The sequence below is a fragment of the Diabrotica virgifera genome, chromosome 3 (genome assembly GCF_917563875.1).
Source record: "Diabrotica virgifera virgifera chromosome 3, PGI_DIABVI_V3a".
In the NCBI taxonomy this organism is placed as follows: domain Eukaryota; kingdom Metazoa; phylum Arthropoda; class Insecta; order Coleoptera; family Chrysomelidae; genus Diabrotica; species Diabrotica virgifera.
The window spans coordinates 106,122,356-106,137,567 of record NC_065445.1 but is presented as its reverse complement, the minus strand read 5'-3'; the positions used below and the strand labels follow the sequence as shown (position 1 = coordinate 106,137,567).

Genomic DNA, 15,212 nt, shown 5'->3' with positions numbered 1-15,212 from the left:
CATTAATCCTCCCCTGTTTTAAATGTAGAAGGGTAGAATGTCACTGGCCCCCCAGGTCAATCTAGACGGGTTGGTGCGGTACAAACAAAATAAGGGCGATACAATCCGATACTAACGTAGTACAAACGAACGTACCCATCCCGGACCCCGTGATCGAAAAAAGGGATCCCCCTCCAGTCAGATTTAAAAGGGTGGGGCAGTACAAACGGATGAAGGGTGATACAATCCAGTACTAACGCAGTACAAACGAAATAGCCTACTCTCGACGTCAGATGGCAAAAAGTGCAGATTAGAGGGATAGCATGTCACTGGCCCCCCAGGCCCATCTAGATGGGTGGGGGCGGTACAAACAAAATAAGGGCGATACAATCCGATACTAACGTAGTACAAACGAACATACCCATCCCGGACCCCCATATCGAAAAAGGGGGGGATGGCATGTCACCAGCCCCTCCAGGCAGATTTAAAAGGGTGGAGGCAGTACAAAAGAATGAAGGGTGATACAATCCAGTACTAACGCAGTACAAACGAAATAGCCTATTTTCGACATTCAGAAGGCAAAAAGTGCAGAGTAGAGGGTAGCATGTCACTGGCCCCCCCAGGCCAATCTAGAAGGGTGGGGGCAGTACAAACAAAATAAGGACGATACAATCCGATACTAACGCAGTACAAACGAACATACCCATCCCGGACCTTCAGATCGAAAAAGGGGGGATGGCATGTCACCAGCCCCTCCAGGCAGATTTAAAAGGGTGGGGGCAGTACAAACGAATGAAGGATGATACAATCCAGTACTAACGCAATACAAACGAATGAGCTTTTTTTTGACCCTCAAATCGAAAAAGGGGGGATGGCATGTCACCAGCCCCTCCAGGCAGATTTAAAAGGGTGGGGGCAGTACAAACGAATGAAGGAAGATACAATCCAGTACTAACGCAATACAAACGAATGAGCTTTTTTTTGATCCTCAAATTGAAAAAGGGGGGCTGGTGACATGGACCTTCCTAAAAGGGCTTGTGCGTCGCTGTTTACTGTGTCTTCCCAGCGCTTTCTTGGCTTTCCAACCGGTCTCTTTCCCTGCATTCTAGCATTCAGTGCTCTTTTTGGTAGCCTATCCTCTCCCATTTTCCTTTCCCACTTTCATCTTTACATAGACTTGTTTGAGGTTTATACCCACTTCTTGTCTTTTTTAGGTATTCGTATGCCCCTCTAATTTCGTTGTTTTTGAAATTTTCTTCCATTTTTTATATTTGTCGATTTTCATAGGCTCTCTTTTTCTTTCTACATATCTTGTCTGTCTTCCGTCTTGCGACTTCAAATAATGTTCGTCTTTTCCGTGTTCTTCTTGTTATGTACATTTTGTGTGCTTCATTTCATTCCTCTATTGCTTGTCTGCACTCGTCATCAAACCATGCTCCTCTTCTCTCCCTTTTCTTGTTTCCTAGGGTGGACGCTGCTGCTCTCAGTACTGCTGTTTTGATATTACTCCATTTGCCCTCTATGTAGTGCAGTTCTAGCGTCCTTAACTCATTTACGACTTCTTGTTCGAACTTCTCTTTACATTCCTGGATCTTCTGTTTTTCCAGGTCCAGTTTGTTTGTTCTTTGTTGTCTTTCGTTTCTTTCCCTGTTAACTCTGCATCTAAATTTGGTTTGTAGTAAAAGATGGTCTGATCCACAGCATGCTCCTCGTCGTGTTCTCACATCGGAGATACTACTGGCTGCCCTTTTGTATATCAGCACATGGTCAATTTGATTGGTTGTGATTCCATCTGGTGAAATCCATGTCATTTTATGTATGTCTTTATGTGGGAAGCATGTGGAACTTATAACCATGTTTTTACTGATGGCAAAATTTTGGTGCACTATCTCGATCATGAGCGTCACAAAAAAAATAATAAAAACCGCCACTTTGACCCCTTATAACTACCCTCGTCCCCCACTCTGGTTTCCGGCTCTGAGGATTTTACTTAGTTATGTCATGGTCTATTATTCCCAAATTTTGGTTCACTATCTCGATCACGAACGTCACAAAAAATCCCTTATATTTTTTATATTAACCCCTGCCCCATCTCTTTGTCGGCCACGCAGCCTTCCACCCCTGGAGATTTTACTTAGCTACGTCATGACCTACTTATTTCCAAATTTTGGTGCACTATCTCGATTATGAACGTCACAAATAAATAATAAAAACCGCGACTTTGACCCCTTGTAACTACCCTCGTCCCCCACTCTGGTTTCCGGCTCTGGGGATTTTACTTAGTTATGTCATGGTCTACTCATTCCCAAATTTTAGTGCACTATCTCAATCACGAACGTCGCAAAAAACCCTTTATATTTTTTATATTCAGCCCTACTCCCACTCCTTTATCGGCCACGCAGCTTTCCGTCCCTATACGCTGTGAGCTCGTACGTAAAGGGGATATTTATAAATTCGCGAGCGCCAGTAGTGGCAAGTCTGTAAACGATTACCGGAAATTTGACATAAATGTCAAAGTGATTAATTTAAAATTAACATTAATTATAAAAAATATTAGTTGGTCAAAGCTGTGGTATATATTTTTACCTTAAATATACTTACGTTTTAAATACTGAATTTACGTTTTTTAATGTTCTGTAATATGTAATTATAAATTAATCTTAGCGCCATCTACACGATAATTGTGAAAGTATCCGAAGTAAGAAATTAATATTTCATCAATAGAACGTCAAAATGATTAGCAAAATCTTAAAAAAATCTATTACAATTTAATTACTTTTTAGCGTTGTAAATATTAAGCGATAACAATTAAATAATAAATTTAAAAATTACCGGTGAAAGTTGAAATAGTAATCCGCCAGGAGCGACACCAGCGAAGCTCAGAGCGTATAGAGTTTATTTAGTTACGTCATGACCTGCTTATTCCCAAATTTTGGTGCACTCGATCATGAGCGTCACAAAAAATAATAAAAACCGCGACTTTGACCCCTTATAACTACCTTCGTCCCCCACTCTGGTTTCGGGCCGTTGGGGAAAGTCATGTACACAACTAATTTAACATATCCCGTTATAGTTTTTCATATTACTTATCACACACAAAATCCGCTTCTATCTCTCCGACTATAATAAGTTGTTTAGAGCAAAGATACAACGATTACCAGCCATCATTCTCGCTTGGATTTCTTCTTTTATATTTGGTCTCCTAGTGAATGTCGCTCCTAGATATTGGAATCTCTCTACTTCTTCGAATGGATATATTTTTGCCTCTGTGTTTATTGTCAGATATTGTCCTTGTGTGTATTCTCGTTCTGTCCATTCCATATATTTAATCTTTTCTTCGTTTATGTATATCCCTTTCTTTCTTCCTATCGCCTCTAGTCTTTTTAGTATTTCTTTTAATTATTGTTTAAGTACTTCTGGCTATCAGTACTATGTCATCAGCGAATGCCAAGCATTGGTGTTTTCGTTGGTATACAAGTCCTGTCCTGTTAATTTCGGCTTCTCTGATGACCATTTCAAGAAGGATACTGAACAACAATGATGACAGTGGGTCTCCTTGTCGTACCCCTTCACCGACCTTAAACTTATCTGTTTCCTTTCCATTTATTTTAACCCTGTTCTCTGTTTCTCTGAGTGGAACTTTTACCATCTTTATTAATTTTTCACTACTTCCAATTTCACATAGTGCTTTGTATATTTCTTTTCGTTTAACTCTGTCAAAAGCTTGTTTAAAGTCGATGAATAGGGCCATTGTAGATTTCCCGTATTCGTAGCTTTCCGCTTGTATCTCACGCAGCAGGAAAATTTGATCCACCGTGCTGCGTCCTCTTCTGAATCCACATATTTATTAAAATTCCCTTAAAACGCTACATCACATATGCAGAACGTTTTCGATTTTAATAAAGATCATCATCAGTGCTAAACTACCAACATTGAAAATATATGGGTAAAGACCATTTAAAATGATACAGTTATGGAAACATTGACAAAAATTGTTTTAAATAACATGTATGTTAAAAATAATACAAGATTAAGCACCGGGCACCATTTGACCCTCACATGAGTTGGACAGGTCCTGAGGTTCAGCTACCTCACATCTTGAACTGGCAACTGATTTATTGCGTGTAAAAACATTGTATATAAATATTATACTTATTTAATTTGCTTTTTATAGAACCAAATCAAACATTCTTACTGAACGTTAAATTAAATATAGGAAATTCAATAATTTTGAAGTAACTGTTTGAGGCCCCCTGATCATCGCTTAAACCCAAAACATGGTTTTGACTATATAGATATATAAAATTACCGTTTCACAAGAACTTTACAATATTGTAGAAATAAAAAAATATATCTTACCTGAGCACAAGCCACGTAGAAATTGGCCAATAAATCTAGTGCTTTACCCTTTGAATAGAACGTAATTATATTCTTAAGGAATTCGGGATGGTTCTGCCAATCTACGGATTGCAAATAATTAGCAGCCATAATATAGATTTCTCTTTGACGAGAAACTCCTGCGAAGAATATTATTTTGTCGGTATCTCCTGATTTCAATAGAGCCTTCATGGCCTTTATCTAAAACCAATATTAATTTATATTAATAAGGTAGTAAAGTATAATACAAAATAAAACATTTTTAAAATAAATAGTACCACTACTACAAAATGTTGGTTTATAACATCCCAGTCGTTTTCCGACTCCCAATCGGCACTTCGTCCGGTCGTTCCATAGGTTCTCTTCTATTTTCTCCCATCTCTTCATCTATTCCTTCTCTCCAACTATTCGTTGTTTATCCATTCTTTGTATATATCCGAACCAGATAAGTTGTTTTGTTGATAATACATCTGTGGGAATTCATTAATTTTTAATCCTTTCTCTCCTAGATTTTCTCCGAATATCCATTTCTGTTTTTATTTTTTTTGCTGATGGATTGGTCCCATAAAATACTGTTTAACATTGTAATGGCTATTTACCTGCCATATTTTTTCCTCTTATGGGTTTGTGTAATGTTCCATGGTGCGAAATATTGATACCTAGAGATTTGCAGTCATAGCAGTGCTTTGTCGTCTAATATGAAATCTTTTTGTTGCCCTCCAATGCACAGGTATTCAGTTTTCTTTATATTAACTTTTAGGCCCCATATATCGTACTCTTAAATTAATTCTTGGGACTTGTAGTTTAAATCGTCATAATCTTGAGCCAATATTACTTGATCGTCTGCAAAATTGAACGTATATAGCACAGTGTTGTTAAGGTATATTATCTACATCTTTTAAAGCACTTTCGAGGTATACTTTAAATAAAGTTGGGAACAGACAATATCCTTACTTCAATACAATTTATGTTACAACCCGTGTTGTTATTTATGTCCCATTATAGTACTTTGTGGGCTTTTATTAATTCTATATTAATATTCGTACTTTCCATTGATTTCCACAACTTCTTCAATGGGACACTAGGCTTTCTGTGGGTCGACAAACAACATATGAATTTCTGGATTCCGTGTCATCTTTTTCCTATTAGTAAGGTTAAGAAGAAAATGCGGTCAATAGTGGACCGTCCCGAATGAAATCTTGCTTGTTCTTCAGCTTCAGTATCTAAATATTCTTTCTCGACTCAATTCTTCAAAACCTCTTCATATATTCTACTCAAAGTCTCAAAGATCCGGTCACAGCTATTTATGGGTAATTTTCACAATTGTTCTTATCACCCTTTGTATGTAGGTACAGTACTGAGATTATCGCTGGTCTGGAAGAAGAATGACGTAACTGCAAATTTTGTCAATTCCTTTTATTGCGTAATTAACTTCTAAATTACTGTGTACAGATGATACAAATATACAAAAGCGACAGAACTGTAACTATGTGCTTAGCCACCACACGGTAGTTGCGTCGTTATTGAAATACGCGCCATTTTAGACCTTGTTTCAGATGAATAATGACGCAACTGTAGATAGGGTTGAAAATGCGGGGATTAAATTAAGATAATGAAATTCGAACCAATAGGGATAAAAATGAAGAGGGTTTTTTGACATTAAAACGCCACGCTTGTCAGGCGGGTTGGCGAGTTTTCATTCAGCCGCCCATTCTGGGTCAGACGCTGTTGTCAGCCGCTCATTCTGAGTCAGACGCTGCGCTGCTTTGATCCCATACAAACCCTAAAATCAAGAGGGTTGCCACGTCCGCCATCCATATCGTACCGAAGGTGTTCTTCTCCGCCATGGACTGCCGTTGTGGACTTCATCCGTAACCCTGGACAAGGGACCCTAAACAGGTACTAGTTTCCCGGGTCAGGAAACCCCCGGAATCTACGGAGGGCAGGGATTGATTCATTTTCCCTGATAGGACTATCCAAAGGAGTTCCTACCCGCTACCACTGCCACTGGGCAGTAAAGAATTCCCTACAAAACAGCAGAATAGACTACAGATATACCGACTTAATTACAAATATATATGATAAGGCAACAACAACTATTAAGCTAATGAAACAAACGGAGCCTATTAAAATAAGCCGAGGAGTAAGACAAGGAGATACCATTTCGCCCAAGCTATTCAACCAAGCGCTAGAAGATGTGTTCAAACAACTACACTGGAATGGCTTGGGTATAAACTGTTATGTAATATACTTGATAGACTGACAATTAAATGTGGATTCGGTTAAACAACTTTATTTAATGTACATTACCCATACAGTGCCACAATTAACTTTATATAGTCTAGTCGGATACAATACGTATGTTCCCTAACCACTAGCTTGGATAACTGACTTCGAAAATGACACACACTGTCAGTCCTGCTAAGTGTTACCCATCATTTCCATCTGTAACTAACTTAACACTAACAGATATACAACATTTCCTTCCCTACTAAACTAAAGGTCTAATCTAACACGTTTTTTGCCTATCCTGGAACTACGTCTCAGGGACGTTTCAGTTCCAGGTGAATTTACTGCGCAGTCACCACTAACTGCTTGTGACAGGCTACTACTAGGGTGTACCTCTGTTTGGATGGATGGAGATTTTACCTGTATCAAATTTCCTTTGTCTTGTTCATCCGAATTTGGAATTTTAGCTATAGGAACCATGTCATTGCCTACATTTGCATGTGATACTGGTAAAAGCTCCGTACATTTTTCAACATCCAAGTTTACACGTGTGTTAGTTAATTTTCTTAAATTATTCACATGTTTATACATAATTTTATCATCTACCTTTACAAAATATGTAGTTGCACTTACACATCTTACAATAACCCCTTCTACCCATTTGTCCTGAACATATGGACCTAATTTGCCCACTAACACTTTTTCACCTGTAGTAAAGACATCTTGTTTTACATAGTCAACATTTTTGTTGAACATAACTTTCCCTTCCTTTCTGGGTTTTAAAAGGTCAATTCTGGTTCTAGGTTTAACTTTGAAAACCATTTCATTGGGACTTAACCCAGTACTAGCACTTGGTGTATTTCTATACTTAAATAGGAAATTTACCACTTGCTGCTCCATAGTGAGCTCCGACTGTTGAATGGAACATTTTTCCAATGCAGCTTTGACTGTTTGAACATGTCTCTCTGCACACCCATTTGACTGAGGGTGATATGGTGGACTTTTTAGAATGGTTATTCCATTGTTTTGACAAAATCTTGTAAATTCAGTAGCGTTAAACGGTGGACCATTATCACTCACCAGCATAACTGGCAGACCCATCAAAGAGAAAGTTACCTTCAACTTGTCTAAGGTGTGTAATACTGAAGTACCCTTTTTCATAACATGTATATCAACCCACTTTGATTTAGAGTCTACAATAATTAAAAATGTACAATTGTTTTTATAAAAAAAATCAACATGTATTCGTTCAAATACATTTTCAGTTTTAGGCCAAGACACTAAAGCTTTCTCAGAATTATTTTGCGTTATCTGACATACCTAACAACTATTGATCATTGTCTCAATATCCTGTTGCAACCCCGGCCACCACACTACTGCTCTAGCTAACATTTTAGACCGTACGATACCTATATGTTCTTCATGAATTAATTCCAAAATACTTTCACGTAATACAGTGGGGATTACCACCCTTATACCTACCATCAAACATTGACTTTCAATAGAAAGTTCATTTCTTTTCAAGAAATATGGTTTAAGTTCACCATCTCCACATTTATTTGGCCAACCTGTTTTTACAAAATCCATCACCTGTAACAAAATACCATCTTTTGATGAGACTTTAGCTACATCCTCATATGAAATAGGTAAATCCTCTGTTAAATTAAATGAATTAATTGAACTATCAATACCAGTTACGTCACTCAAAGGTAATCGTGATAACATGTCTGCCTCATACATCTTTGACCCCTTTCTATATTCTATAGTATAGCTATAGGCTGATAAAATGACATTCCATCTAGTAATCCGTGAAGCAGACAATACTGAAATATTGCGATCTGGGTTAAAAAGTATTTTTAACGGTTGATGGTCTGAGACCAAAATAAAAGATCTACCATAAATAAATTTATGAAATTTTTTAACGCAAAAGATAATAGCCAAGGCTTCACGTTCTAATTGTGAATAGTTTTTTTCAGCCTTACTGAGGGAACCTGAAACAAAAAATATTGGCTTCTCCTGACCGTTACTTTCTCTATGACTCAACACACCTCCCACTCCATAAGCACTTGCATCACATGCTATCACTATGGTTTTATTTGTATCATAATGTGCGAGGACATCATTTTCACAAATTAATCTTTTACTTTTTTCAAATGCTTCAATACACTCCTTATTTAATGAAAATTCTTGACCTCTCTCCAAAAGTTTATACAAGGGCCTTAACTGACTTGATAACATAGGTACAAATTTACTATAAAAATTTATTAGACCCAAATATGAACGTAACTGTGTCAAATCTCTGGGTTCTGGAGCATCTACAATGGCCCTTAACTTTTCTTTAGTAGGATGTATACCATCTTTATCTATTAAATGTCCTAAATACTCAACCTGATTTTCAAAAAATCTACACTTGTCTACATTTAGTTTTACATTAAACTCAGATAATTTACTTAATACTTTACCTAAAATTTCCTTTGCATGTTCCAAAGAACTACCAGCAATCAAAACATCATCCAAGTACACACTAACACCTTGTATACCACAGAGAATTTGGTCTATAACAGATTGAAACAAAGCTGGTGCACATGCAATTCCATATGTAAGCCTAGTATACCTAAACATACCCATGTGAGTGTTAATGGTAAGATATTTTTGAGAATCTGAATGCACCTGAAGTTGTTGGTATGCTCCAGACATATCTAAAACACAAAAAATCTTTCCACCTGCTAAACTCGCAAAAATGTCTGCTGGTATAGGAAGAGGATATTGATTTACATTCAAGACCTTATTTACAGTGACTCGAAAATCCACGCAGATTCTAACATCATTTCCACATTTTTTGGGACTATTACTATGGGCGAGGCCCATTCTGAAAAACTAACTGGTTTTAGAATCCCAACTTTAATCATTTGGCCCAACTTTTCCTCTACTTTGTGTTTTAATGCATATGGCATCGAATAAGGTTTTCTAAAAATAGGCATAGCATCTTTTTTAATACTAAAATTAATTTTAAATTTCTTAATAGGGTTACACAAATTATTGTCAAACACTACTGGAAATTTGAGTTTCAACTCACTGACAGTATTTGAGCCTTGAAGGAAATTTACAAATCCAGATGAAAACTTCTGTTGCCACCCAGGAAACAGGACATTGAGCCAATTTCTACCCAATAAGGGGGTAAACTGCTTTGGAGATTCTATTACTGTTAGTGGCAATATAAACTTATTATTATCTAATTCAACCTTGACATTACATTCTCCGATAGCTTTAATACCTTGCCCTGAAACCACATTTAACTTATAACTTACAGGACTTAATTTTACCTGATTACCGAACATTATTTTGTAACCATCTGCAGATATTACTGACTTACAAGCTCCAGTATCAACCTCAAAATCAATATATAACTCACCATTTAATAATAGTTTTAATTTGTGTGGCGCCGCTGAAGCTTCATCTTTTAACATATTCAACTTCCACAAATCTTCATTGAGTTCGTTACACTGAAACACGCTGTCACTTTCACTTTCTTCTACAACCCCTATGGTAGATGAATTTTTCTTGTTTGGACATAATCTCTTAACATGTCCCACCTTAGAACACCCGTAACACTTCCACCTAGACGCTGGACAATCTCCTTTCTCATGCTTCCTTCCACACTTAGGACATTTTACCTTATCACTGCTAGACTGCTGGAAGCCAGATTTTTTTAAGCTATTGACATTACTGCTTGTGTCCGCTAAACTCCTAACCTGTTTTTGGGCTACTTCCGATGCTTGGGCTATCTGACATGCATTAGCAAATGTCAGACCTGCTTCCGCAAGCAATTTTTTTTGAATACCTTCATCCATCATGCCACAAACAAACCTGTCTCTCAGTGCATCCTCTAAAAATTGCCCAAAATTACATGTGCTGGATAACTTCTTCAGTTCCACCATGTAATCACTAACTGACTGATTCACTTTTTGTTGGCAGTTATAAAACACAAATCTCTCATAAATTTCTGACACAGGTGGCGCATAATGAAGAATTAACTTGCTTTTTATTTCAGCATATGTTAATTCTGTTGGTTTTTTTGGGGCCACCAGATTTTTGAGAGAATGATAAACCATAGGACCTGCAAGTGTAATGAACAGGGAGATCTTCATATTTTCATCTACCTTATTGACTATGAATAGGTGCTCTAGTCGTTCTAAATACGAATTGAAATCTTCCCCACCTGTTTCATTAAACTGCTCAATGTTTCCTACTAATGCCATGACTTTTTCCTTGGACATCAACAAAAAAAAACAAGGTTACGTCACCCTAACCTTACTGTTACAGACCGAAGCTCTCTTTCCTTGTCTAAGGACCGAGTCACACCACGATCACTTGCCACTGTCACTGATCGCTGACAAACTGTACTGTGGTTTGGTTATCCTGCCAACTGCGACCATAACCTTAAAACGAGCACATGTGACATGTGAAAACTTTTAAGTTGTTTAAGACCGACCTCGTCGCCAAATGTTATGTAATATACTTGATAGACTGACAATTAAATGTGGATTCGGTTAAACAACTTTATTTAATGTACATTACCCATACAGTGCCACAATTAACTTTATATAGTCTAGTCGGATACAATACGTATGTTCCCTAACCACTAGCTTGGATAACTGACTTCGAAAATGACACACACTGTCAGTCCTGCTAAGTGTTACCCATCATTTCCATCTGTAACTAACTTAACACTAACAGATATACAACATAAACATAAACGGGCAATATCTGAATCACTTACGATATGCTGATGATATTGTATTACTAACAGAAAGAAGTGAAGAATTGCAAAGAATGATGGAAGAACTAGATAGAGAATCGACAAAGATAGGACTGAAGATGAATTACAGTAAAACAAAAACCATGACCAATCAACAAGAAGAACTAATAATTACAGTGGCACAAACAAGAATAGAACAAGTAAAAGAGTATAAGATTATATATCTAGGACAAATCACTAGATTAAATAAAGAAAATCAAACCGAAGAAATAAAGAGAAGAATAAGATTGGCCTGGGCATCATTCGGAAAACTGTCTTATATTCCAAAGAACAGAAAATACCCGCAATACCTAAAAACAAGAGTATTCAATCAAAATATACTCCCTGTTCTAATTTATGGCTCTCAGACGTGGACGTTTACAAAAGAAAATATGGAAAAAATAGCAAAGACAGAAAGATCCATTGAAAGACAAATGCTGAACATTAAACTATCAGACAGGAAGAGAAACAAATGGATCCGTAACAAAACAAAAGTGAAAGATGTCTCTACCCAAGTAGCAAAGCTTAAATGGAAGTTCGCCGGACACACCCTACGGCAGAAGGATGAAAGATGGACTAAGATGATTATACATTGGAGACCGTCGAACCACAAACGAAAAAGGGGAAGGCCACAGATGCGATGGTCTGATGACCTGAAGAAACACACTGGGTCAAATTGGATGCAAATTGCCCAAGATAGAGAGGCATGGAAGAAGGAAGAGGAGGCCTATATCCAAGGATGGATGTTTAGGGCTGATTAGATAGATAGAGATAAAAATAAATGCCATTATTGTAAGAATAAACGCCATACCGATGCTCCTGGACGTTTACTCCTAATTTAATTCCTTAGAAATTTCGCTTGCATTTCTGTGTTCTTAAAATAGTTGCCGAATATGTTCGTATATTTTGTCCGTACCGTTCTTAAACAATTCTCCGGGTATATCCCCTGGTCAAAAGCTGGTACAAAAGTTGAACATCTAGACCTACTAAGAAAGAACAGTGAAATAACAACAAGTTTATATATTTAGAACCTTATTTCTTTAAATTTAACAACATACTATATCGCTAAAACTTTAATATTTTTATTAAATGATGTAAAATATATACAACACCCTTTATTCACTTACCTTATCACCAGCTTGGGTGAATTTCTTTGTCGCTAGATGATAGTTTCCTTGAACCATAAGACTCTCAGCTAAAGTTTCTAAAACCGTTTCCCTGGTATCTTCATCAACCAGGTCTTTAGATGGTGTTAGCTTTTCTGCGAGATCTTCGGTAAGTTGAACGTTATGCTTCATGCATAAATTAATGGCTTCTGTGTACTGAAATATGAGGTAGTATTAAATATGAGGCATTAATAAAAACATTTTTTTTGTGGAACTATATTTAATTGTTTAGTGAAGACAAACGATTAAGTGTTCTTTGTGGAGTTACTTGGTAGTCTTCAAAACTGTTTGTCGCCTACGATCTAATTCCTCGCAGTCACGCAAGATATTATTGAATGTTTGAAGTTCTTTTCTACAGAGTCTGCACCGTAAGTCTCCATCAAACCTATCGGCAATCACAGTCTAATTAGCACATGTCTGCCCAATATACATTTTGCCTTGCGCGTGACCGGTTATACTTTCTCAGTAAGAGTTATTATGTTCTATTCATCAGGTCCAAGCTTTTTCCGGGCGCGGACTATGCTTTTTTGGCACTTTTACGGACGGCTCTGGATCGAACTATTTTGTTGCAGATCCACTATTGGTAAGTTCGTCACCTCTTTCATTGCCGTGTATTCCCAGGTCATTGCAACTTATACCAATGTGACAGTGATATGTTCCGCCAGTCTGTCGGTAGTCATGGCCCTTGACTATATGTGCAAGGCAAGCAAGAATTTACAACCTGTTTAGTTTGAGGATGGCACTTATTTGCTGCATCTTTGATCATGTAATTGTTGGTTTTGCCACCATGTTGTAAATCCAATATAACATTTTTGGTTTTATAACCCACACTATTCCATGAGTGAGTCTTGCTACCATTAACATAGTCACCACTCTCTTGGACATGCTGAGTTGGTTGGAGTTCTGTCATCTGATTCCAAGTAAGCGTAGAGTCTAATATTACCCCAAGGCACTTTACTTCACTAATTAGCATTATATGTATACCATTTAGGCTTAGAGGACCCAAGCCCTCTAAATTCATTCTTCTGGTAAGTTTCATGATTTTGAACTGCTAAGAGCTTATATTGTATTATATCTCTGAATGTGCCATTCTGTGGACCAGGATGTGGTGAGATGGATATGAGCACTAAGCCGCTATTGTAGAGTTCATGTCTACAAAATGGACCCAGGAAGAATCGCGAAATGACCAATCACATACACTCAATACAAAAAGATCACTAGAAAGACCCCCGAAATCAAGACCCGAAAGACCCCGGATAAGTCTCATAATATGAGATTTATTATGAACCACTTATTTGCCGTACGCAGTTTTCCCTAGAACCTAGTTATGATCTCCAGTGCAGTGTGCTGCTCCTATGTGTGTAATGGTATCAGATTTAAATGACTTCTATTTAGTTGTTTACGATTGCCTTTCGAAAGATGACTTTTGCAAATTTTTTAAATTTTTTGGCAATCGTATCCACTCTATTAGGTATCAAAGGCGGGTACACTTAGGTACTTATGATCTACTTACGCCATAAATATACATTGCTACCTCGAAATAATAGATATACTAATTTAGCGAGAGATAAAGAAAAAAAAAATTTCAAAAGTCAAGCAAAATAGTTGTTATTTTCCTAACAAGTGCCGAAAGTCATTCTTTTCCGCACGCGACTGCAGTTTGCCGAACGACGCGAAGCGGGAGTTCGGCAAGCAGCAGTGGCGGATCCAGGGGAGGGCGATGGGGGCGATCGGCCCCCCTCTCAACCCAAGTGATTTATTTTTTTTTAATTATAATATATAAAGATTACCTACAAAAACATTTATTTATTTTTTCAAATGGATAATTATACATGTCAAAATTACAATATTATATGAATTATGAATTACATATAAATATATTTTATTAGTATGTGACTTGGCTAAAACGGGCCAGTGACGCCAATGTATTTGGAAATGAGTAATTTATAATCCTTATAAATTAAGAATTAAAAATGATCACAATAAGTATATTTAAAAAAATATGTAATCCTATATACTGTGAACGCAACTTAAGCACCTCCACGTATATAATAAACTCGTTTGCAGATAACAGATTCGCTAAAAATCTCTCGAAAATTGCGCGCCTAGCAAAAACTATATTAATTCGCCGAAAATATAAATAATATTATATGTTCACACAGTGAAACGAAAGGAATCAGAAGCTTCTACCGAGAACTTTTTTTTTTTTTTTTTTTTTTTTTTTTTTTTTTTTTTTTCGTGGAATTTATGGCTTTGGTGAGGACCAATTAGCCAGACTATGTTAGATTGTATAAATAGTTTGTGTAAATTGTTTCATAGTATCAAACTTGAGCATGATGTATTCATTTGTTTTGTTAGTAATATGTAGCATTAGTAAAGTGTAAGGTGTTTAATTTTTTTTCCTTCCGCGCTAGAGCATCAACCCGGTTCAACGCCGCGGAGGTTTTAGCCCTCTTTGTGTGTATGTTTTTATTTTTTTTTTGTTTTCTTTTTTTTTGTTTTCTTTTTTTTTGTTTTTTTTTTGTTTTTTTTTGTTTTTTTTTTGTTTTTTTTTTGTTTTTTTTTGGTTTTTTTTTAATTGGTTCATTTTTTTTTACTTGATTTATTTTTTTTATTATTTTTTTTTTATTTTTTTTTTGTATTCACCTTTTTTTTTCCTTTAA

At 36.7% G+C, this 15,212-nt stretch overlaps 1 protein-coding gene across 1 annotated transcript in view; it reads right to left on the bottom strand.

Annotated features, from left to right (window-relative positions):
- Positions 1–15,212, bottom strand: part of LOC126881999 (intraflagellar transport protein 140 homolog) — a 335,998-nt gene that overhangs the window by 22,728 nt on the left and 298,058 nt on the right. The window contains exons 15-16 of the mRNA XM_050646764.1: positions 12,511–12,705; positions 4,339–4,557 (exon numbers count right to left, since the gene is read on the bottom strand). Coding sequence (XP_050502721.1) covers positions 4,339–4,557; positions 12,511–12,705 — 414 coding nt within the window. The remainder of the gene's footprint in view (positions 1–4,338; positions 4,558–12,510; positions 12,706–15,212) is intronic.